Raw genomic sequence first — 26,881 nt, 5'->3', positions numbered from 1 at the left:
AATCAATAGCTGCAGCTCTAGCTGGGAGTTGTAGTTTTGCAACATCTTGTAAACATTTTTGAAGTGCACGTAGAAAGTGAGTATAATAGGGTCATTTTTTACTTTCCACTCATGGCCATTACCCTGCCCCTGACATTTTATTGGTGTACTGTATGTTTATTTAATCCCTAAAAAAATAATATAGTTTCTGGAATGGGCCCCTAACAGGGTGGTAGATGAAAGGGCTGCGGGGCCAGCAGTCGTACTCAGCCCTGGTGCAACCAAAGGTCTCTTCATCCCTTAGAAAAACTCAATTATAATGGCACATGGTATGCAGGAGGCCCTGTTCCAGATTTCGCAGTGGGTCCCAGGGCCATTGTGTATAAGCCTAGGAATAGGAAGGAGGTGAATCTTTTAATTTTTACAGCCACTATATATGTCAATGTGTTATATAGGCACATCGTAAAGGGATACTACAAAAGTTCACCCACAGAGATGATCCATGTGCTGCGAGTTAAGTAAAAGTAAGCAGCAGGGACTCGCCAGTCAGCATCAAACACTGCACATGTTCACAAGCGGCACGTTTTGCAGAATCCCATTAAAAAAATAAAACGAATGATGCCACCTTCTGAGACGCTTCAGCTGTGCAAAGGACTACACCTCCCAGCATGCTTTGAATGCCCTTTCTCAGACTCTCAATACACTAGGGCCGAGTTTTGTTTAGTCTTGCAGATTCAGTATTTTCGTTGCTATCAGATCCTCTGCAATAAGCGTGAAGGAGGGGCGACTGCGGTAAGCAAGTAGTTAAAAGTATACTCCAAGAGAATTAAAGCCGGCGTGAGTCCTGGAAGCGGGATAGGCCAGTCGCTGGAAAAAGTCAGCCAATGGGGGACAAGAATGCAGCAGCAGTGAAAGTGGAGCCGTATGTCTGGCTGCAGAAGCCTGGGAGTGCAGGGCTAGAATGGTGGAGTCTCACTATTGGTGAATCCGGACTAGATTATCACATGTGGGAGCATGAAGCGTGCAGAATGCTCCAAATACAAATATATGCATACACTAAAACACCCGCTATATCATGCACCACTACAGCGCCTCATATGTTGTATTCTTTCCCTGATGTACTCCAGGTAACTTACTGCACTGCACTCCGTACACTCTGTCATCCTTGGCTGCTCGCCATAGGAACTAATCATTTTTGTACTATCGTCTTCCCAAGCACCGCCAGCTAACGCTGTTTCTAATATTCATACAGTTTCCATTATTATCAAATATATATAGATATACACAGCAGAGTTCCTTTAATGGGACCTGATAGGCGTTGAATTATCAGATATTCGGGTTTATTGGACCGTCATAAAAAAAATCGCTTGTAAGAGTAGAGGCTCACAGAATACAATGTGGAAGGGGTTCGCCAGGATTTTTTTATTTATGGCTTATCCTTAGGATAGGTCATCAATTATCAGGTCGGCAAGGGGTCCGACTCTCCGCACCCCCACCGATCAGATGTTCCGAAAGCGGCTCCAGCAATGGAAATAGGCGGCTGAACTGCACAGCTGTGTTACAAGTGAACGGCGCCAGAGCTGGTGCCGAACAGCTGATCGGCAGGGAGTAGGACCCTCGCCGATCCGATATTGATGATCCATCCTAAGGCCTCTTTCAAGCCAGTGTTTTTGTCAGTGATTTCCATCAGTGACTGCGAGATGAAACCAGGTGCGGGTCAAAAACACACAAGCAAATGTTTCCATTTGGCCTCATGCACACAACCATATACTTTTTTATGGTCTTCTAATCGCAGATCTGCAAATTACAGATACTGCCGTGCTCGTCCCGCATTTCCCCTTTCACAGGCTCCGCGTTATGTTACAAAACGGACAAGAATAGGACATGTTCTTTTTTTTTTTTTTTTCAGGGGCCATGGAACTGACATACGAATGTGTGCCGTCTGCATCTTTGAGTCCACATCTGATCCACAAAAAATGCAGATTGGATGTAGGAAAAAAAATAGTCGTGTGCATGGTGCTTTATATCTTATCTCCTGGTTTTGGTTCACAGTCACTGATGAAAATCACTGATCAAGCACTGAGTGTGTGAAATAGATGGGTCAACAATTTAAGCACTAGCAAACTGCTTAGAGTGCATTCACATGACTGCAGACCCATTCATTTCTATGGGCAGCAAAAAAATGCGGACAGAATACAGATGTCATCCGTATGCATGCGGTCTAGCCTCAAATTATACAACATGTCCTATTCTTGTCCGTTTTGAGGACAAGAATAGGCATTTTCCATGAGGCCCATGAAAAGTGCAGGATGCACATGTATCACATTCGTATGTTGCAGATCTGCGATTTGCAGACGCAAAAACGGATACAGTCATGTGATTGCAAACCTAGGCTACATTCACTTGACCGTATATGTTTTGCAGTCCGCAAATTGCAGATCCGCAAAACACATATACCAGCCGTGTGCGTTACGCATTTTGCAGAATGCACACGGCCCACCCTATGACAGAAATGCCTATTCTTGGCCGCAATTGCAAACAAGAATAGGACATCCTCTATCTTTTTTGTAGGGCCGCGGAACGGAAGTACAGATGCGGACAGCCCCATTGAAATGAATAGGTCCCCGTCCCCGATGTGGACCCATAAATACGGTCGTGTGAATGTACCCTAATCAGAGAAATGTACTAATTTAATATCTCAGCTCAGTCTTCTGCTTCTTATATGGTCATTCGTTCTTGGCTAGAAATAAATGCTGGATTGTCAGACTTACTGAATTATTGGATGGTGGAAATAAGAAGCATATATATATATACTGATCAGCCACAAGATTAAAACACCTGCCTACTATTGTGTATGTCCCCACGTGCCAATAAAACCCTGACCCATCGAGGTATGTGGTGTCCACAAGACCTCTGAAGGTGTCCAGTGGTATCTGAGACCGACATTAGGTGCAGATTCTTTATAGGGGTATTCTGGTTTCCCCGAAACTACAGGGACCCCACCAATCGTAAAAACGGGGACCCTGTACCCCACTGGCTCCCCGAAATAAACGGAGCGACAGGTCGACATACTCACTGCCACTCCATTTATCTCTGTGGGAGTTGTGGAAATATCCGAGTGTTGCACATAGCTATCTCCGGACCTCCAGTACAGATGAATGGAGCAGCAGGGGTAGCAGTGCGCACGCCTGACCTGCAGCCACGGTCTTTTCAGAGGGTCCCCTTTATTGTGACCAGTGCGTATCCTGCTGCTGGGATCTAGTATTGCTGTGAATAGGGGATAACATCAAACCCTGTAAGTTATGAGGTGGAGGCTCCATGGATCAGAAGCAAATCAATGAGTCTTGGGCGTCTATGACCCTGCCACCAGTTGTCCTTTCCGTGAAACACTTTTGGTAGGTACTAACTATTACATACTGGGAGCACCCCACAAGACCTGTTGTTTTGGACATGCTGTGACCCAGTTGTCTAGCCATCATCATTTGGCCCTTGTCACAGTCCCTCAGATCCTTATGCTTGCCCATTTATTTTATATAGATCGGGGTTAATTTGCCCTGCACTAAGATGCAACACATTTATTGAGAGGTGCATTGTCGCATCTTCTGCTGTCCATGTGCCAGAAAGTAAATCTACTACAACCACGAGGTTAACTAAGTCAGGCTACAGAGCTCCTGACCTTGGCTTGCCTCCTCTACCTACTTTTTGGAAAAGTGGCAATGGCATTGGAAAAGGCTAAAAAGTCATCAATTATGTTGCAAACCCGAGCAGATCTCGGTGTGGTGAAGCTATAGTACATAAAGTATATGACATGTAGCATGTCTAGCCCTGTCAATCCAGGGGAGGGGGGAGTGTGCAGAGCACAGGGGATGTTACAAAGCAGTGCTCAAAAGATTCATCACCACCCCTGGTGCTCCAACGTCTCATTTGCATATGAGTAAAAACACAGATATCTCACCAGCTATTTAACATACAGACAAACTAATGGTATTGTTTTAATCAGCATGATGAGCCCCACCAGCCAGTATGCCTGGTTTAATAGGGTTGATCCTGGTGACAGAGCCGCTTTAAGCCAAAGCCAAAGGTGAAGCTAGTAGAATGGAGAAGCAGAAGACCTACATTTGTATTTCCCATCCCTTTGGAATCCACTTTAGTCTTTGGCTTAAAAACTGTCACAAAAACTGTTGTTGTTTTTTTTAAACAAACAAAACAAAACACTGGGTATGAAATCATTCTTAAAGGGGTATTTCAGGATTTTACTATTGGTGGCCTATCCTCAGGCCATCAATATCTGATTGGCAGATGCCCGACATCCTGCACTCCCACCAATCATCTGTTCCCGAGTAGCACAGCGCCGAACAGATACTGATGGCCTATCCTGAAGATAGTAAAATCAATAGGAATATCCCTTTAAGGAGCAGAATCTCTCAATGCATTATTGAGTTTTTGATGTGATTTCTGCAAAACAGCAGATTATGGTTATGTTTTCCAGAAAAGCAGAACACAAATCCCAATTTGACTGCGGCGGGTAATGGGCTTTTAGAGCCTGTTGGATTTTCTATTGCTTTATTTTTATATTTTACTGTAGTTTTCCTTATATATTGCTTTTTTTGTTCTCCATTGAAATTAATGGTGAAAAATATGCAAAATGACATAGAAAAGCACATGCCCGACACATGTGCTCCTATATAGGGAAGAATTCTGGGAACATTTCCTACAACTATTTTTTAAGAATTAAAGCAGATGTACTGTAGGTTAGGTGGAGAGGTTTATAAAAGGCAATAATCATCTGGTAGTACATCCCACTCATCTCACAGATAGGAAGATGAAGGTGCAGCATGTCCGCGGCTCATGAAGTGCCTACAGGTCCATATCTCGGGCCTCTAGGCAGTATCTCTGTAGGCTTCCTCTGAAAAATACCTCTGTAATATAGCATGAATCATGCCAAAGTGGTGGCGCAAGTTATAGCACCTAACCAAGCCAAAAAGCATTGTGCCAGATGGCACACTCCATAGACTCAATTAGGCTTTGCTTCTCTGGAACCTTGAAAGGAGAATTAAAGGGGGTTTTCCGGGATTTTGATATTGATGGCCTATTCTCAAGAAAGGTCATCAATGAGATCAGGGGAAGGGGGGTTGCGGACTCCCGGCACCTCCGCCGATCCGCTTCATGGCTGATTAGCCCATGTAAAGTTACAGTCATCGGTCACATGGCCTAGGCGCAGCTCAGTCCCATCCAATGGATGGAGCTGTGCTTTGTTAGCCGTGAGGAGGCCACGGCACTCATCGGAGCTCCAGTGAGTGCAATGGCCTCCTCAAACAGTCGTTCGGCGGCAGTGCCGTGAGCCGGACCCCTACCATTGAGATCATCAATATGAAAATCCAGGATAACCTCTTTTAATATTGTGGGTATGTAGGCCATGAATGCGTACAGACTAGGCAAACATGTTAAAGTTTTCGGAGGGTGGCACAAAGGCAAAAAGAGGGCTTTAATGTAATTACCAGTTAAGGTAAACAGGCGTTGGATGCTAAAACTGAGAGACGGGTTGTACAGACTTGTACAGGGACGTAGTCCTATAATAAAGGATCTGAATTGCTGAACATTGCTGTGTATGGGGGATGGGTACAAACCGGCCAAAGAATGAGTTGTCTGGCAGTGGCTCTCTATTCATTGAAAACACATACCTGCTCGACTGAATCAGGTGAGGAGCAGGGGCGGACTGGCCATAGACCCTACAGGGAAATTTCCAGGTGGGCCGATGCCCAGAGGGCCTCCTAAGCCCTCCTCTTGGCCAAAAGCCAGGTACATAAAGATCTGATGCTCTCAGCATTAATTAATTTTGTGCTGCACTGTGGTATCTGGTTCTGCTGAGTTAAGCTACTTTTACACCTGCGTTGTTGTTTTCCAGCATTGAGATCCGTCAGAGGATCTTAATACCGGAAAAAACGTTTCCATTTAGTCCTCATGCATTCTTAATGGTAAGAGATCCGTTAAGGATGCATCCGGATGTCTTCCGTTCCTGCAGAATTTCGTTTTGTGTTCGGTCATAAAAACGGGAAGAAACTTAACCGGCAGTGAAAAAAATGTAAGTCAATGGTGACGGATCCGTTTTTATGGAACCTGAAAAACTGGATCCGTCACCCATTGACATTTTGATTTCACACAACCGCATCCTAACGGAACGGATGACTCCTGATCTGCGAAATCAAAATGGATCAGTTTAATTCAGGTATTGGGATCCTCTGCCAGATCTCAATACCGGAATTAACAACGCAAGTGTGAAAGTAGCCTTAGTATTGCGTGCTGCACTGTGGTATCTGGGGCCACATTTAGTGTTTTTTTCCAGGGCCACTTTAAGTTCTCAGTCTGCCCCTGGTGAGGAGTCAGGAGTGGCAGCCATCAGCCATTCCAGTGTTTGGTGTATTATGTAGCTTGCGGTAAATAATCACTCAAATGAAAATCCTATTTTAAGGAGAATGCCCCTTTTTCCGGTTGTTAGAAGTTATCCCCTATCCACTATTAGATCAATGAGGGTCCTACCGCCAATCATGAGAATGTGGGAGGGTTGCATACCCCCTGCAGCCCCCCTGAAATGAACGAAGCGTCCGGTCAGGCATGCATGCGGCTGCTCCATTCATTTCTATGGGAATAATCCTGTGGATAGGGGATAACTTCTAACAACCTGAATACCCCTTTAAATAGTGTAGACTAGGAGACTTAGGAGTCCCCTGAAACCATATAATTCATCATATTGGACAGTAAGAAATTAGAGGGACTGTGTCATTGTATAACACAGCAATCTCCTATCTGTGGCTCTCCAGCTGATGCAAAACTACAACCCCCATCATGCCCTGTTAGCGGAAGGCGGTGGGGGCATGATGAGAGTGGTAGTTTTGCAACAGCTGTGGAGCCACAGAAAACTCTGGTGTAATTATATGTTATATAGCTTTCTCAAATACCATCCATTTTCAAGATCTCTGCTTGAGTGAAATAAAACTTTCATGTGTACATTTAGAGGCTGAAAACCTGTCCTGACTCAGTATTGTTCTCTGATCTAAACATCACATAACCACAAATATCTTCTATCTCCATATTAACAGCTGTAAGGGCTCATGCACACGAACACGTGCCGTGCATTGGGGACCGCAACAATTCACGGGCACCATCCTTGTGGCCTGCGCTGGCACATGAAGACCCATTCAAGGGTCCACGATATGTCCGCACTGCAAAAAAACTGAGCATGCTCTATATTTTTGGGGTGCGGAGGCACGGACCGAAATGCCACGGAAGCGCTCCATACAGCTTCCGTTGCCTTCCGCTCCGTATCTTCCGGATTGCAGACCCATTTAAGTGAATAAGTCTGCGTCTGTGATACTGTACGACGCGGCCGGTGCCTGTATATTGTGGACCTGCTGTTTGTGTGCATGAGCCATTAGGCCGAGTTCACACTTCAGTTATTTCCATCAGTTACAGTCACCCATCTCCTTGTAGTTCTCCTGGTAATAAAAACTGAAGGAGGGCACCAGCAGCTCAGTAGCGGGGGAGATGCAATCAGCTGCAGTCTAGATGACACTACTTAACCATGAACGTTGAAAAACTCCATGTAGTGCAATACTTATACCCCTCTAATTTCTCTGTCCACCTCACTGAGGTGGTCACACATGCCCAGTTCCTTCTTTCAACTGCCACTAGCCAGATCTTCTTTTAGAAGCTGTGACAGTTACAGGGATAGAACTGTAGCAGAAAGCCACCCCCAGATAGAACTCATCCCCTGAGAAAGGACACTGAGCGGTCAGGTTGATATAAGTCTAGCAGAGGAAATGGAGACATGAATGGGGAGATCTCTGGATCCATGTGAGGTTCAGGGCTGGTTGTAGGTTTTTTACAAAGAGATTGTAATGTATTATATTTTAATTTTTTTACGTTAGTCATGGCATAACCTCTTTAAAGGGAATTTCTCACAATGGATATTTATCACCTACATACCCGAAAAAGTCATAAATGTCGGAACTCTGGGCGTCCCATCGCTAGGCTAAAGACCTCTCCCACCGGTATTTCCTGCCCTCCATTCCTCCTCACAGCACAACCACAGTGAGGAGGAGTTTGAATGGTGCATTGGTCGAGCATGAACGGTGCCGCTCCATTTCATGTCTATGGAGCTGATGGGAAAAGCCAAATACACCACCAGAAAAATGTCATCCATTGCCAGGACCCCCAGCAATCACTAGGCTCCTTCAGTACTTGTATAGAGCAGAAGTGTGCATGCTCACCCCCCCCCCCCCCATGGCCAGCCTTGCAGGGACATAGGGGGGGTCCCCCAATATAGCTTTCCCATCAATCGATGATAAATGTTCCTGGATGGGATATCCCTCTAACGCCTCACCTGTACAGACTAAGGCCTCATGCACACAACCGTTGTGTGTTTTGCGGTCCGCAATTTCCGGATCCGCAAAACACGGATGGCACAGACAGCCATTGATATAACTGCCTATTCTTGTCCGCAAAACAGACAAGAATAGGACAGGTTATATTTTTTTTGTGAACCACGGAACGGAGCAACGGATGCGGACAGCACACGGAGTGCTGTCCGCATCTTTTGTGGCCCCATTGAAGTAAATGGGTTCGCATCCAAGCTGCAAAAACTGCAGCTCGGATGCGGACCAAAACAGCGGTCGTGTGTGTAAGGCCTAATGGGTATTAATGGGGTTCCCCTTACCAAATTACCACCAGCCAGAGAAGGGTAACTTGAAGGTCGGGTTTGCAAAAAGCGCTCAAAAAACGCGGTACACTTTAGGTAGCTGTCAGCTAAATATCCTGCAAACTTATGCATGCTTGGCTTGGCTCAGCTGAGTGTGCATGTGTTTTCAATTGGGAGAGAGGAACAAGACTGCCAGATTCCTCCGGCAGCTGCTTGTCTCCTATGGGAAATCCAGTATGCCCGATCCTTCTATTCCCTAGCAGAGTCGGAACACATTAAATAACCGCCGACCCTGCTGAAATCAGCAAGTCCGACCAAGCCATACATTAGAAGAATCATGGCGGGAGGTGAGATCCAGTTATTTATTATCCAAGGGCTTGTTTTATTTGCTTGGTTTGTCCACGGCTTCCATCCATACCATCACAAAAACGTCAACTCAGCAGATATTCCACCAAGATATAGCAGGAATGTGGACGTTCATTATTCATCTCGTAGGCAACCTCTTCATAAAAGCTAATTTTCCCTGCACGTGAATGGCTGTCATAACCCTATTAGTAATGTGGTCAGCAATAAGCATCTGTCTAGCAGATGCCCCAACATTGGTGAGTCAAATCAATTTTCCTGTATCAGCAGCGGGAGAATTGTAAATGGGGCCAACTTTATGCAGTGATCCGTGGCCAATTCTACATTCAAGAGTGTGGATCCAGACAATGTGGTCTATCCTGCTGAGTGTCCCGTTATTTCTATGGCTATGGTGAGGATTAATGGTAGAACTCAAGTGATGCAGCAGACAGTTCTGCCATTGTGATGAAAAAGCAGAAGGGGGTCATTTACTATGCAGAAATAAGCCTGTATTCTGCGTATTTCTGGACGAGACTGCGGAGCAAAGGTTATTTGAGTTCCAATCTGCAACTTTTTCCCGCTCACGCCAAGTCTAAAAAACGGAGCGTGGCGGGGAAGAGGGCGTGCCAGCAGGCTCGTCTCATGTGCCCTGTTTTAGGCGTAGAAAATGGTCTAAATGTAAGACAGCAAGGAAGCTGGCTTACATGTAGACCGGCGCTGGATACGCCGAAGTGATGTACAGGCCTTAATAAATGACCCCCAAAATATCTGACGAGTGCAGGTACATTCAGCTTAGAATAACCCCCAAAATGTTTAGGCTTAAAGGGCTTTCTGGGAATACATGTTGATGGATCCATCTTGGCCTAGACCGGAAGCAGTAGACGCCCACTTAGAGAGGAGCCGTCCCCTCTCCTGACATGGCTGTTTTAGTAACTACTTGCATTCCCCATGTAATAACAATTACATTAGGGGAAGGGGAATGCAAGCATTTTCTAAAACAGACACGTCAGGAGAGGTGAGAGGTCCTCTACAAATAAGACTAAGCAACAACACAAAGCACAACCACATATATGGTCTAGAAAACGTATCTGGAAAAATATTGCTCTGCTAATTGGTGAGATCCCAAGAGTCAGGCCCCAAATCACAAATAGATGGTCCCTCTTAAAGGCATATTCCCATCAGGGAAATTGATGGCATATAGTTAGTATATGTCATCAGTGTCACGTAGGTGCAGGTACCACGTCACCAGAACAGAAAACCCAATCAGAACTGAGAGCATCCGCACATGCTTGGCCACACTCCATTCACTGCTATGGATGTTCCAAAGACAGCCGATAGTTTGGCTATCTCCGGCAGTCCCACAGTGGTGAACAGAGAGGTGGCCATGCTTGCATGATGCGCTCTCCGTTCATCGCTATGGGACTTCTGAAAAGTAGTCATGCGCGCTCACTCTTGTAGTTATGTAACTCTAATAGTGATAAACGGAGAGCATGGTGCGCATGTGCAGTGTGTTCTCCTTCACTTCAGGGGCCCTGTTCTCTAGATAGGAGCGGGTCCCAGATATCCTATCGATATGCCATCAATGTCCCAGATGGGTCAATCCCTTTAAAGGATCACAGGTAACCGCTTTTAGAGTGCGGGCACTGACAAACTGCTGATTGCCCAGGTCCTGCTTCTGATTTTGTCCAGTCAGGGATTCCTCTTGCAGCAGTTGTGGCAATACATGGTGCAACACATGGTCATCTCAAGTCCACCAAATCTGGAAATGCTCCTACAGATCTCTCCATTCTGGCTCATAAAAGGGGTGTCCTTATGAGGGAACGACCACATTGACATCTGTATTCCCTAGTTGCTTTAATGAGACAACCCTTTGCTTAGGCCAACTATGTGCAAGGATGACTTCCCATTATGGATGAAGCCATAAACTGTGGATTGCACCAGAAAATTCACCGGGATTATCTGTCCACAAAGGGAAGCTCAACAGTTGGTGGGGGTGAGAAGACCCCAATGTAACAGAAGAGGTAGGGTGATCACACAAGCGGTCCTTGAAGAAGCTGTGCATGCATATTCTCCAATCCAATCTGACATTGGAAGTGGAGAGGTGCAAATGCATGTTGGACAGTCAGAGGCAACCTCTCAATGCTCAGCAAGCACCGAGCATGCCCACTATTCAAACTTATAGGAAGAGTGCACAATATTCAGTGCATTGCAACCTGACCACCCAGAATGCATATGCATCTTCCAACATCAGATTGAGGGGGAGATTACACCTGCTCAGACTTTTTAGGTATGCACAGATCAACAGAAACTATAGACATTTGGTTGAGATCATTGCCGATGGAGGGGATCACAACACTCACTGAAAACACTGGTTCACATACTTTATCAAATACGTTTAAAAGGGGTGTAGGTGTCCCTTTAACTCTCTTGTGGAGATCTGTCCAAAGAGAGCACTGGTGGTGATCTGTGCAATGGGACCACCAATGATTGCATCTGCACTCTACGGAACATGACCGTCAATTGTGTAGAGCTAAGGACCTTTTTAATAGATGGTGATGGATCTTTTAGTGACGACCCCTTTTTAAAGGGACTGCCCGAGTATTTCTTACTGATGACCTATCCTCAGGAAAGGAGCTGTTTGAATAGGCGGCGGCGGTCCTCCTCGCAGCTTACCCAGCACAGCTACATCCATTGGATAGCAGCTCAGGCCCACTCACATGAACAGGGCTGAGCTGCACCTAGGCCATGTCACCGATGAGTCGGAGCCCCACCGATCAGATACTGGTGACCTATTCTGAAGGTAGATCAGTATGAAATGCAGATCAGCTCTGTAATTAGCTGACTGCCATGGGTCTGGCTTCTGAAATCTCCAGTAAACAGCTGATACCACCAGTATGCTGGCGACAAATTTTGGGTGCTGTAAGAAGAATGTAGAATTACATGCTGGATCTTCAAAATGAATGGCTGAACATGGAGGAATGGGTCTGCTCTTCGTTAGATGCTTCCACTCTTGCTAATATATAATGACCCCAAACAGAGGAACCCCCTCCCATCCATATGCTGTAATAGGACATATGGCATGGATTGTCTTGATGAGGACTGAGATGCACATGCCACAAGTATTTTTGGTGACATACCAGAAATTAGCTACAGATCTAAAAATATTCCTTGCCCCATTGCATAATTTTTTCAATACTGATTTTACATTTTGAAAAAGAATTGTAAAAAAAAAAAATCAAGCGAATAAATTTTAGCGACACATGACTCCACTGTTCTGCCTATAGCTATCTCAATATCTACTAAAAACATAAACCGATGAGGTCATCAGAACATTTTATTTTAAAAAAAAAGTATTAAAGACGTAAAAGGGATTATGAAGGCATCATGAATTCAGCTTGTGCTCAATGACAGTGGATAACAACTGGAATATTTCTATACAAGACGCTCAGAGACTCGCTTAACTTCCAAGGATGAGCCGGCATCATTAAATGTACTTTAACTGTGCAGACATAATTGTTTATGGTCCTCTCCATGTATGAGTGCACGGGGTCTGGATGGGTGGGAGGCTTGAGACTCCTTTGAATGACAGGTTTCCGGGACAGAAATATCCTAGAGTTCAAAAGTAATAAGAAATTGGAAAGATTCCTCCCGACTGGAGAGAGTGAGATGAGGCAGAGTCGGCAGCAGGTCCAACTGGCTCCAAATCAAAGGGGAAGCTGCTCCACGCCAAGAAAGTCCAACTTATTTAACCAGAGCAATGTGCAAAGCGACTGCAAAATCCTGTGATATAAGACAGAGAAGGGGCTCGGGAATATAGGGTAAAGACACAGGGGGGCGCAGACGAGGCAAAGTGGCATAAGAGGACCTGTTATTTAGGGTAAAAAAAATGTAATAAAATGTAGAGGGTTTACATTGTGAAGAGCCTAGGTTCTCAACCTGCGTTCCGTAGACCTCAGGGGGTACATAACATGTCTCGCAAGCTCATTGTCTCAGGTGCAGCAAAGTGTATGAACATGTCCATGGGGCTACTATGATGCAATCCATTTGTGAAAGGGGAGCTTGGCTTTGAAACATATCACAGAGCACTAGGGGCTACAGGACATATGGAGATGAGGAACCTCAAGTCATGATGGACCCATAGAATTTTCTAAGAAAAAAAAAATACACATAGCTCATTACCTGGCTAGAAGCAATGAAATACACAATGTGTAATGCCTGACGAAGGGACTAGTCCAGACCTGAAACACGTCCCTTGCGACTAAAGAGACTATGTTTTCAGATCTTCTGATTTTGGCTCCACCTGGCAAAGTTCTTGTTTCGATTGCTATGCTGATGGATCCATGACCACCTACTCTCTAGCACTACAAGGAAACTGACCAAGGGTTTACCCTTCTCTCTAAACGTACGTCGGGCTTCCGGTTTTCTCCCACTCTATCATGTTATTGCCTTTGGCAACTAGTATCTTTGTTCATGTATTTAGTGGGGTTGGTTTAGGGTGAACACTTTTTTTCAACTGCAACTTGCCATAACTATTCCCCCTTTTGGGTTTTAGGTGGTTATATCAATTGGATCTTCCACCTTGGCCCTTTGGGCCTAAGTCATTTTGCATTGCGTTCCATAGGTTCCCAGCGGTGATATATAATTTGTTTTCATTCAGGGGGTGCACAACTTTGCTCTTTATAATTGGAATTAATTGATCTCTGCTGGGTGTCTTGGTTATGCAATTCTAGGACAGTGCCTTGTTATAAGCTATTGATGAGCTTTCTTTTATAAATCCTTATGGCATATATGTAATGTTGTTGGTATCTTCAAGCTAGAACACCCTAACCACTGTATCCTTTTGTTGTGGGGGACTTGTATTGTTCCACATCTCAAAATCTCCTGCAAATTTTTATATTTACAATTATGTATTTATGACTTCAATAAAGATGTAATGTTGGTACTTAAATGTGTGGTAGCGTTAATTAATTTTTGGGTTTGTGGTTTATTCCCACACATGCAATATTGTTTGTTATATCTGTGTATCCTTCTCTCTAACTGCAATGGAGGGTGGTAAGCCAACAGGACCTATGGTTCCTGGTCCCATGACGGGAGTTTGAGTAGTTAGATAACCATATTTAAGACATTTCTTAAACTGGATGTCTGCTTTGCACAATCTCATTATGTTCAGAGGTCTTCCGGAAGTAAGCTGATCACTGGGTGTCCTGTTCCTGAGATTTCCTCTGTAATATGTAAGAGGAAACTGGTAAAAAGTGCTCAATGCCTCTATAGTGCCTCCATAGGAGAAATTAGGCATTACACAGTGCCCTAATATCCATGAGTAATGTATAGACATGCTTGGTCATCCACAACAAGTGCTGCTCTTGAACCATTGGGCAGGGTAAGGTAACCAGGCAGTAGGATACAACCGTGTCAGATGTTTCCTTGTAAGTTGCAGACAGGTTTCTGTCCATGGTCCAGTTTCATGTTTGAATGACTCAGAGGGAATCCTGTTTCTCCGGCCAAAAGATGCAACTAAGAAATGTTTTATCAGTGTCTGAGCAGAATCTGGCAAGGACTGTGTTCTGGAAAAACACGAGGCTTTGAACCCCAAGTGTTCATCAGCTTTCTGGACCATCAATGGCAATAATTCCTTAATATTATGACTGCACATGTGTCACATGAACCTTAGTTGGCTCAATAGAGAGGAGTGATCGATAGAGCGGGATCAGAGCCACTAAAGTGTACAACAAAAAGACACGCAAAATATACTACATACATATCGGACGTCATGGCTTCTGCCAAAATGTTAAATACAATCCATGAGAAGAAGGGGAAGAGATCTAGGCAGAATTATCAACAGGCAGAGGGCACGTAAATAGTGATTATAATTTTGTACATATAGAGCAGTATTATAGTAGTTATTTTATTGTACAAAGGAGCAGTATTATAGTAGTTATATTCTTGTACATAGGAGCAGTATTATAGTAGTTGTATTCTTGTACATAGGAGCAGTATTATACTAGTTCTATTCTTGTACATAGGAGCAGTTTTATAGTAGTTATATTCTTGTACATAGGAGGCAGTATTATAGTAGTTATATTCTTGTACATAGGAGCAGTATTATACTAGTTCTATTCTTGTACATAGGAGCAGTTTTATAGTAGTTATATTCTTGTACATAGGAGCAGTATTATTGTAGATATATTCTTGTACATAGGAGGCAGTATTATACTAGTTATATTCTTATACATAGGAGCAGTATTATAGTAGTTATTTTATTGTACAAAGGAGCAGTATTATAGTAGTTATATTCTTGTACAACGGAGCAGTATTATAGTAGTTGTATTCTTGTACATAGGAGGCAGTATTATAGTAGTTATATTCTTGTACATAGGAGGCAGTATTATACTAGTTATATTCTTATACATAGGAGGCAGTATTATAGTAGTTATATTCCTGTACATAGGAGCAGTATTATAGTAGTTATAGTCTTGTACATAGGATGCAGTATTATAGTAGTTATATTCTTGTACATAGGAGCAGTATTATACTAGTTATATTCTTATACATAGGAGCAGTATTATACTAGTTATATTCTTATACATAGGAGCAGTATTATAGTAGTTCTATTCTTGTACATAGGAGTAGTATTATAGTAGTTATATTCTTGTACATAGGGGCAGTATTATAGTAGTTATATTCGTGTACATAGGAGGCAGTGTTATAGTAGTTATATTCTTGTACATAGGAGCAGTATTATAGTAGTTATATTCTTCTACATAGGGGCAGTATTATAGTAGTTATATTCTTGTACATAGGAGCAATATTATAGTAGTTATATTCTTGTACATAGAAGCAGTATTATAATAGTTATATTCTTCTACATAGGCGGCAGTATTATAGTAGTTATATTCTTGTACATAGGAGGCAGTATTATAATAGTTATATTCTTCGACATAGGAGGCAGTATTATAGTCGTTATAGTCTTATACATTGGAGGCTGTATTATAGTAGTTATATTCTTCGACATAGGAGGCAGTATTATAGGTGTTATATTCTTCTACATAGGAGGCAGTATTATAGTCGTTATAGTCTTATACATTGGAGGCAGTATTATAGTAGTTATATTCTTCGACATAGGAGGCAGTATTATAGTAGTTATAGTCTTATACATTGGAGGCTGTATTATAGTAGTTATTCTCTTATACATGGACAGTAGTATGGGAGCTATTTTTATCATAACTGAATTTCCTCAGCTTACAATATCCACAATGTAACTCAATAGAAAATGCCTTTGCTCTAAAATCCCTGCTGTCCGTTGCGGTAATCTACTACAAGGGCCAGATCAAAGCAAAGGGGGAGATTTATCAATGGTTTAACTCCACTTTTGTGTAGTTAAAAAGTCACAAATTATAGCACGCGCCATATTCACACCATACTTTGCGACTTTTTGAGTTTCTTGACACTTTTCTAAAGTGGAAAGAAAAGCGGCTGAGCTTAGCAGGAGGGTTGGAGTCTCCATCACTATAACTTACACCTGAAACTAGTGTGGGTTATAACTTTAAGTCTACGCCAACCGGTATCTGGCATATATTTGAGTTTCTGGAGCACAAGGACCAAAGATTCAACAAATTTATTGACTCCTCTGCCTTTAAAGGGGTTATCCGAGACTAATAAATGTCCCCCATACACCCGAGCCCCTCACACTGAATCTACTTACCTGTCTCCCCGCACCGATCTTGGTTCCCGCACCGCAGCAGTTGCTTCTCCCTGTACACAGATGCAAACATCCGGTGTCGGGGGGGAGCAGCCAATGGCAGGCGGTGACGGGGACGAGCCTCCTTAGCATCACGGGCGACACTAGGGAGGATCGTCCCCGTCACCGCCTGCCATTGGCTGATCTCCTTAAACCCCCCCCGACACCGGATGTTTTCATCCATGCACAGAGAGAAGGACATTTTTTAGTCTGGGATAACCCCTTTAAGGTATTATTTGTAGGCGACATTGTCATGTTAGGATGAATTAACTGAATTTCTAGGAAAAGGGCCAACTCCCGTTAAGCCTTGACACTCCGCCGTGCAGTGAGGCGGGCCCATGTAAACATGATGGTAAATGCACCTGTTAATCAGTCCCTGATGAGATCTCACACGGCGCACACTTCCCACACTGCCGCGCCGGGCCCTCGTCTGTGCCTGGTGTTTGCATTTAATCAAGAGTACGGTTCAGTCACTTCGAAGGCTCCAGGATATGTGAACCAGGATGGAAAATGTCAATTGTGGGGGAGGAAATGAGAGAAAAAACAGAGTTGGGAGGGGGACCATACGGGGACACACAGATAGAATTAGCAGAAACGTATATATACTGTATATATGCACTTGTATCTATACATATACACATATATCAAGAGGGAAATATTATGGGAATATGTCACACAGAGATAAACAGACGTGTGGGGTGGCTGTAAGGCCTCGTCGACACTTCCCTGTCAGTATGACATGCGTGAATTAAAACGTCCTTATATAATCCGTGAAGATGTCAGTGAAGGATCCGCGGTTGGTCCATCTGTCAGCTTTTACTCTGCGTGTGTCATCCGTAATCCATGGACGTTGCACAGATGAAAATGAATTTCATAAGCATTTTCTATCTAGCTTTCGTGACAAAAAGACGGACGCACCACTGATGCCTTCCGTGTTGTCGCCGTGATTTTCACGGAGCAATAGACTTCAATGGACGTGTGCAGTCTGGGGCATGGATGAAAGTAGTGCATGCATTCGTGGATTTTTTTTGCGGACACAGGGACAGCAGAAAATCACGGAAATGTGGACAAACATGTTACAATAAATGGATCAGTATGCTGTCCATAAAAAGCGGACAGGATGCGTCTTTGAAAAACAGAAGAGTGGACGAGTCCTGAGAGGTGTCAGAGCTAAGCCCTTACTTCTGGGGGGGGCCCATAGGCCCCTAATGTTACATCAGATAGTAATACAGCTAAAGATACAAAACAACACTTGATCCTTATATATCGCATATTACAGAATGCAAGGCACATCACATCATTATCATGCGGAAAATTGGGGAAGGGGCATGTAGTTACAGCGGTTAGGTGATGTCACTGGCACAGACCCCCCAGGTCTCCACTGTAGTCATATATGACCTCCCCAGATGCTCAGGACTCCTCGCCGATTCTATGAATATTTTTCTGTGAGCCTAATTATTGTCTAAGGACGGTTTTCACAATGTGAGGTCTACTAGAACCGCCTTCCTGCCTGCTAGCATTAGACATACAGATCGACCATACAGTCAGCGTTTCCGCCCGCCAGTCCATGACAAGTGGCAGTGAGGGGTTAATAATTCTGGTAGTTAAAGCGATTGCCCAGGATTTAATGCTTTCTTCCAAAAACAGCGCCACCCTTGTACGTGGTACTGCATCTCAGCCGCAGAACGGAGCTGCAATACTTATCACCACCTATGAACAGGTGTGGCGCCGATTCTAGAAGAAAGCAGCCATGTTTTACTAAACCTGGAGAATGTCCTGGATATGCCCGCAACCCTTAGCAGCCCAGAACATGCTGGGAAATGTAGTGCCCATCAGACGGGCCTAGAGCTCCATGCAAGTCTGCATAGTGATCACATTGTACATAGAGGAGGTTAGAACAACATACGGTCATTTCCATGGCAGGCTTTATGCTGAGATAATTGTTGGCTGCAAAATACGATTCTGGTTACTTTCTTTTGTCACAACCGGTCTTAATTGTGATTTGCCGTCACTTAATTTTTATATCTGGTCGTAACTCAGGGTTTATGGAAATTGTCTTAAATAAAAACCTCCTATTGATCTGTAGCTCCGATGCAGAACTGTGTGTCTCCATGGTTACAGACTATAATCAAACCCCATGCGGTCTCATCCTGTAGTCATACTCCCCTCCAAATGTCTCCTGTTTCTTGCCAATGTCCATTGGGTGTTCTGAAGTCTGCAATCATGGCAACACATAGGGCTGCAGACACAAAACGGTGGAGGGGGGGTTAATCATAAGCATTTGAATAATTGTCACTGGAGTTATGTAACGTAATGTCACTTTTGCACACTTTGAGTCGCACAATTATTTTTTTCTCCATAGGAGTCAATAGAAAGTACTGTATGTGTGATGGATGGTGTCCACTGACACGTTCCATTGACTCCCATGAAAAGAAGTCACCTGTCAGATAAGACAAATGTCTCCGTTCACAGCGACTACTCCTGGCTAATCCACCTCCAGGTGTAATGACAACGCCCCCGTTGCTCCTAGAGGCTCATTTGCATATAATAAAACATCATTTTTCTCAGCAATGCGGGCACATACGTACATGGGACCAACACAGATGCCTTCAGCTGCCAAGTGCAGATGTAACAGGTCAGCCGGTGTCATAGGTACAAAACTGCTGACAGATGCCCTTTAATGTTACCCTATGGAATGACACCATAGAGGGCATCAAGACGCGTCAATATTTGCTAGCCTATGGGCACATTCTCACAGCCACCCATCTACCATCTTACTGTTGCTTGACAAGAAGGCCTCATGAACAGGACCGTAACCGTTCTGCAGACCGCAAACCACGTATCCACAAAATACACATACCGTCCTTGTGCATGCTGCCATGTTCTCATTACCTTTACTAGAACTGGCTATTCCAGTCTGCAAAATGGACAAGAATAGGGCATGTTCTATATTTTGCAGGATGGCCACACGGATGTGGACACCACATGGATGACATCCGTGTGCTATCCGTATTGCTTGCGGACCCAAAGAAATTAATGGGTGCGTATGCCACTCCCAAAAAGAGGATCGGATGCAGACCCAAAATACGGTCATGTGCCTGAGCCCTATGGTGATGGATCCCATTAGAGGGAGGAAAATGTGAGCATGAGCCAAATTAGACTGATTGAATCAGCAAGAATGCCCCTAGTACTAAAAACAGATGATCCCCTCACCGACAAACAGATGTGCAACAAACGAGCGATGCAGCAGAGCCCATTCCGTAAGACGGCAGCACTATAATTTCTGCAGCCAGGGATAGCTGTCATCTGTAATTGCAAGTGCCGATCCCCGACCAAGGACCGCTTCCAAGCCGTAATACAGATTCCAATGAGCAGAACAAATAATTACTGACAACCACAAGCATATTATATAATTAAAATTAGTTCCTGTCGGAGAGGGACATCAAATTTCCTCTTCAGTCTAAACAACCCGATCGCTGGTACCACAGATGGTGAAGTTTAGAGATAGCAGAAGAGACGGCCCACAAGGTGCTGTAATATCAACTAGTGACACAGGACCAGACAAGACGGCAAACTTGGGAATTTCTACCTGTGTTCTAGACATGACGTGTGCTTCCTATCCCGAGCGACTACGGCCTGGATCTAAAGTGTGATAATTACAGGGGAATTTCATAGATGTAAAAAGAAAAAAGTATATTACATATACTAAAATGTAAGAATGACAACTGTGCATTTAGACTGTTTGCAAAAAAAATAACAAAAATGTGGAAATCACTAGAAAACCACAATAAAACTGCCACTGAATCATGAATAGCACAGGTTCAGATAGGACAAGAGTTTTTCAGATACAGATTTTGCAATATTTTTACTGATATATTTTCAAAACATAGGGGCACGTTTTAGACACCGGTCTTATTAAGACCTGTGCGCCGCAACGTTTTATGTCTCCGTTTTACGTATACTTTACAAAAAAAAGGATACAAAAACGCAGCACACCACGTTCTTGTATCCTGCACAGTCCGGTTAAAAAAAAACCGTAATCAATGGAACTCTTTGGTGAACGGAGGCCACTGTATGGCATCTGTTAGACCTCTCTGGTGCTCTTCTCTCTAGAATATATGGCAGATAATGCCCCAATGGAGTTTTACTATTGGTGGACCCCATGAAATGCAACTGGATTTGCAAACATGAAATCCAATGCTTATGACCAGCGTTGAATGGGTTGTCCACATTCTATATGTTTTAGCACAACGGAGGTTCCCCCACTCATGACCCGCTGTACTGGCCAGAATGGAGGAAGGAGCAGCCCTGTAAGATTCAGAAGTGTTATGCTGCCGGCCAGCAGTGTGCAGGGAAAACTGTGATGAGACTGCAGTGCTAAAGCCGGCCATATACATAAGATAATTGTCGGTCAAGACAGTACAAACAAGTACAAACACAACTCTGCTACATCTTTACCAGACTTGTTCGGTAAAATCAAGTGGACAGAAACCACCCTCAGCCCCCCATATATCCTGTACTTTTTGAATATGACTTAAAGGGGTTCTCCGGGAATAAGGTTATTTTAGTAAGTGCCCTCAGCTTGCCTCCCTACGCTGAAGATTCATACTCACCTGCTCTCCACTGCACTGTTTTCATGTCCGGTCCCCACACTGTTGACATCCGGATTACCATGGGGACATGCTCCACTGCAGTCAATCACTGGCTTCAGCAGTGACGTGCTGCTTGTGGTCCAGCTATTGGCTGCAGCAGAGCATGTTATCAATGCCTATGCTAAACTGAATGTCAAAAGTGGCGGGAACATAAGTACCTCGCACTCCCACACTGGGAGCATGAGGTCGTTACATACCCGGCCGATGGCTATGAGGAGGGCTTGGTCTGCAAAGTTTCCCGGCAGAGTCTATGGCCAGTCCGCACCTGAGCCTACACAATCCAGCTAGCTAAATGCAGCAGGACAAATTTTTCATTTCTTAAAAGTTTGCTACAATGTATCAGTGCAGGTAAAATATCTCAGTCTGGGTTCTCTCAAGAGAACTTGGATATTTCTGTGTTTCTTAGGCCACCCTGGGTTGAGAGTTTGGGATTACCATTCTGCCGATTAGGGCAGGGGATAAATGTTGATTGTGGGATAAGGCCTTTCTTTAAAGGGAACCTGTCACCTGGATTTTGTATTTAGAGCAGAGGACATGGGTTGCTAGATGGCCACTAACAAATCCGCAATACCCAGTCCCCATAGCTCTGTGTGCTTTTATTGTGTAAAAAAAACTATTTGATACATATGCAAATTAACATAAGAGTCATATCTTACTTGTGTGACCAGAGAAGAGTATTTTCAAGCTCTGACTCATCTCAGGGACAGGACTCCTCTCAGGGTAATTTGCATATGTATCAAATCGGTTTTTATACACAATAAAAGCACACAGAGCTATGGGGACTGGGTATTGCGGATGTGCTAGCTAGCCCTCTTTAAGGGCTCATGCACATGAACGTTTTTTGCGTTCCATATACGGGCCGTATTTTGATTTCATATATACGGAACCATTCATTTCAATGGGTCCGCAAAAGATGCGGACAGCACTCTGTGTGCTGTCCGCATCCGTTGCTCCATTCCGTGGCCCCGCAAAAATTATGAGGCATGTCCTATTCTTGTACGTTTTGCGGACAAGAATAGGCATTTCTATAATGGGCCTCCTGTTCCGTTCCGCAAATTACAGAAGGCACACGGGCGGCATCCGTTTTTTGAGGGTCCGCAACTTGCGGACCGCAAAAAATGGCACGGTCGTGTGCATGAGCCCTAAAGGCTATGGACACCTTTGGGGCAATTTTTATATGGTTGCATTTTACTCATTTTGGGCTAAAAATAATTTTTTCAATTAGTCTTTATTAGAGTACTTTCACACTTGCGTTAGAGGATTCCGGCAGGCAGTTCCGTTGCCGGAACTGTCTGCCAGATCCGGAAATCCGTATGCAAACGGATAGCATTTGTTTCCTGGATCCGGATCCGTCTGACAAATGCATTGAAATACTGGATCCGTCTCTCCGGTGTCATCTGGAAAAACCGGATCCGGTATTTATTTTTTTCATATTTTTAAGGCTTCATATTTTTACGCTACAAGGGTTAAAAATCAGTCTGTTTGCACAGTATCACTTCTCAGTCCCATAGGCTCATGTGAAGCCTTATCTCTGATCTCCTGACCTCATAAACACTCATTTAAGCCATATTCTTATCAGTTTGATAAGAGTTTAGCTATAATGAGGACTGATTTTTAACCCCTGCATCTCAGAAATGGCTAAAAAATAATAATAAACACAAGTTAAAAAAAAGATTTATAGTCCAAAATGAGCAAAATGCAATCATAAAAAAATTTGACCTGAAGGTGTCCATAGCCTTTAATTTCACCAGCAGTCCTATACAAAATGACAGAAAATTTGTTATTTTTCCCAGGGACTCGTCAAAACTCAGCTACATCTAAGACAGGGGTGCCCAACCTGCGGCCCTCCAGCTGCTGTAAAATTACAACTCTCACTATGCCTTGCTATAGGCTGATAGCTGTAGGCTGTCCAGGCATGCTGGAAGTTGTAGTTTTGCAACAGCTGGAGGGCCGCAGGTTGGGCATCCCTGATCTAAGACATTAAGATATGTATGTCTCATGAAGACAATCCCTTTCCATACACTCAGTTAGTGCATATGGCTGTTATAGAGGCTGCCCCCCCCCCCCACTTGGGACCCCCATTTATTAACCATAAAGGAGTGCCCGTAATAAAAGACCAACACCGATGCCTGGCTCCCTGACCCCCTTTAATGCAGTGTTGTCGCATTTCTGTGTAGGACCCCCCATTGCAATGATCTAATATTAATGATTCATCCTTGGACTGCTCATTTATTATCTCTCACAAAGAACCCCGCTACGTAATTCTCTGGTGTAATGAGGCAGTAACGTGCGGTATAGATTCTCTGACACACTGTCTATTAGTTCTGGATGGAATCTGCGAGGTGTTCAGTGACTCACGGCTCATAAAGTGATGCTGCTGCTGCTGCTGCTGTCAGCCGGTGCTGATGTTATCAGGGCATCCCCGCTTGTCCCTGCAAGCAAAGGGATGTCATGATGCTGCCGCTCCAGGCAAAAGAGCATGACCCTCCCCAATCTTACTGCACCGCTGATAGCAGGCTATAGTGACCTGATGGCTAGAACAACACGAACATGATGCATCGCTAAAGATCAGCAACCTTTGCAACTCCAGCTACTTTGCAACTGCAACTCCCAGCATGCACACTTGCTCGTCTCTTATTGTAACTCCCATAGAAACAATGAAAGGAGGATTCTGGGAGTTGTAGTTTCAGAACAGCTGGAGTCTCAGAGGTTGCTGATCCCTGATGTATTGCATATTCCCTATATACTTGAAGAGCTGGGACAAATCGCAACCGTTTGGGGGGGGGGGGGGGTCATAATTGACATTGAAAAACCACTTTTTATATACAAGTCGCCAGTGCATAAAAATGGCAGCTGACTTCAACTTTTTTTTCACAAAGCTGGACGACAGACCCACATTAGGGCATGTTCAGATGCGGCAGATTTGTGCAAGTGTCCCACTCATTTGAATGAGGCTTACAGAAATCCATGTGCTGGCCGCCAAAACTACCCCATTAACCGGGGTTGTCCAGTCTTTTTTAAGCGATTGCCTATCCTCAGGAAAGGCCATCACTGATTGATCAGAGGGGGTTACAAATGACGGTGAGTTGTAGTTCTGGCGCTGACTTCTGCCAACGGAACTACAGCTGATCAGTGGGGAGCGCAGGGTGTCAGACCCCCGCCAATCCTTAGGATAAGCCAAGGATGCTCAACCTGTGGCCCTCCAGCTGTTGCAAAACTACAACTCCCAGCATGCCCTAATAGCTGTCGGCTGTCCAGGCATGCTGGGGGTTGAACTTTTGCAACAGCTGGAGGGCCGCAGGTTGGGCATTCCTGGGATAAGCCATCACTTAGTAAAGGCTGGTCAACATCTTTAAAGGGGTTGTGCACCTTTGGCGAACCTGTGAAGTTGCAGAGAGAACAGAGCCTCTAGGTGTAATGGCAACGCCCCCTTTGCTCCTAGAGGCTCATTTGCATACATTAAAACCTCATTTTTCTCAGCAATGCGGGCACATAGGAACACGGGACCAACACAGATGCCTTCAGCTGCTAAGCGCACATGTAACAGGTCAGCCGGTGTCATAGGTACAAAACTGCTGACAGATGCCCTTTAAGTCACCAATAGTTCTACTACTTTGACTCACCAACAGTCTCTGTCCCTTCAACTGGTGCATCAGACTCTTGCAAGTTGTCAGCACATGTTTTGGGGCAACAAATACATTTTAAAAGTCATACTCTATGGCTCTGCCCTCCAATTTGTGGCTGTCTGGACATGCTGGGAGTTGTAGTTTTGCACCAGCTGGAGAGCCACAGGTTAGAGATCACTGGTCTAAGGCCATCTGTCACCACAAGGCCTGTCCATCATACGATTAATAATGTGGGGAAACCATCGCCCCCTTGGTAACCATGAGGCATAAGATAACATGATAGGAATGTGACTCCATCAAGTCCATCATCATCACTAGACAGTGTAAGGCTACACTAAACCCCGTCTTATCAGCAACGACAGCTTTATACCATATCCATCGCAATATACCACCATGTAGCACTGGGAAATTGGTCATTTTTAACCCTTTGGGGTGCACCTTGTCAGGTTAGACATTGGCATAAAGCCCAGGTTCCTAAAATCACATTATATGGCAAATAGCGTACTCCGCTCTGCTACATCTCCATATGAAAAAAGAAAGCAGCAACCCAAGACTGCAGGTGTATTATAAAGACGTATTGGCATTCAGGAGGTATTCTTCATCAGGATGGATGGGACTTGCCAGTGGCCCCGATAGGATGGGTGATCAACCGGTCGCCATGTCTCCCCCCCCCCCCCCTCTTGTATTTGCCAGTATGAATGATCTTACCACATTACTCATAAAATCTGCCTCTGTCAAGTCCTCCAGCTCCAGGAAGGGGCTGTGAAAGCTTTGCTCTTGCATCATGGTGGCACTATCCATGGTCCCAGGTGTCAGGTTCTGGCCGTCAGGTGTCACCGAGGTTGGCTGCCATCCATGAGAACAGGAGTGGTGGAGAGAGCAGTCACAGGTGGCTGGATGGGAAGAAGGCGCCGCGAACCAGTGCCAAGGTGTACGGTGACCTGGTGCAAGCTGTGGAGGATGCTAGAAGGGTGAGGGGTGCAATCCAAGGGCTTAGAGGTCAAGCCTGGGGTGTCTAGAGACCCCAGATATGGGTGCATGGATCAAAGAGAAGGGGGAGCAAACTAACCCCAAAGTACCTGCTGACTATGGCGGTAGAATGAATGGAAGCAAGAGATAACAGGGATAGTTAAGTGCAATGGGTGCAAAATTAGGAAGAGGATGAAGTGCAATGGGTGCAAAATTAGGAAGAGGGTGAAGTGCAATGGGTGCAGTGTTAGGGTGAGATGATGACTGAATCTAGTAAAAGGGATGCAAGGGATGGGGTGACTGTGTGCAGGGTTGAGGTGCTGTGAAGAGTGCAGTAAAAACAGCAGAGAGAGCAGGGGCCGGGGTCACAGGGTGCAGGGATGGGGTACAAGGATGCCCGGGCTGGAATGGGGGGCAGGCTTCTTTTGTCAATAGGGCTCAGCAGGCCCTGTTTCTTCCCAATGCATGATGCTCCCCTCCAGGGAGAGGGTCTTTCGTCTTCCTTATGGCTTTTTTCCCCCTAGTGCCGGTGATCATGCCGCTGCGAGCCTGTGTCTCCCTGTGACTCTCCCCAGCTGTCAGGAGCAGCCGGAGCCGACAACCTTACACCACGCCCCTTCACGAATAGTACAAATCTTTGCCGGCCGGGCGCTCTAAGCCACGCCCACTCTATGCATATGCATCAGGAGCCGGTAAAGCCGCGCCCCTTCAAAGACTACGCGATAAGATAAACCACGCCTCCCTGTGTCGGTACTGGTGGGCGGGAAGTACGACGGCTGAGGCCTGAGGGGATGATATGTGAAGAAGCAGCCGGCAATGGCTGAGGGGATGGGATGATATGACATGATGCCGGCAATAGTCCAAAATTAGAAACTGTACC

General features: G+C 44.7%; 1 protein-coding gene across 2 annotated transcripts in view; it reads right to left on the bottom strand.

The window, feature by feature from the left end:
- CREB3L1 (cAMP responsive element binding protein 3 like 1) overlaps positions 1 to 26,602 on the bottom strand; it is a 78,450-nt gene extending 51,848 nt beyond the window's left edge. For both annotated transcript variants that reach the window (XM_040409145.1, XM_040409146.1), the window contains exon 1: positions 25,741 to 26,602. In XM_040409145.1, coding sequence (XP_040265079.1) covers positions 25,741 to 25,833 — 93 coding nt within the window. In that variant the 5' untranslated portion in view covers positions 25,834 to 26,602. The remainder of the gene's footprint in view (positions 1 to 25,740) is intronic.
- Between the last annotated feature and the right edge of the window lie 279 nt (positions 26,603 to 26,881).

Source organism: Bufo bufo, chromosome 10 (genome assembly GCF_905171765.1).
Source record: "Bufo bufo chromosome 10, aBufBuf1.1, whole genome shotgun sequence".
NCBI lineage: Eukaryota > Metazoa > Chordata > Amphibia > Anura > Bufonidae > Bufo > Bufo bufo.
Note: the sequence above shows the minus strand (reverse complement) of the source record. Positions and strands in the feature narration are given on the sequence as shown.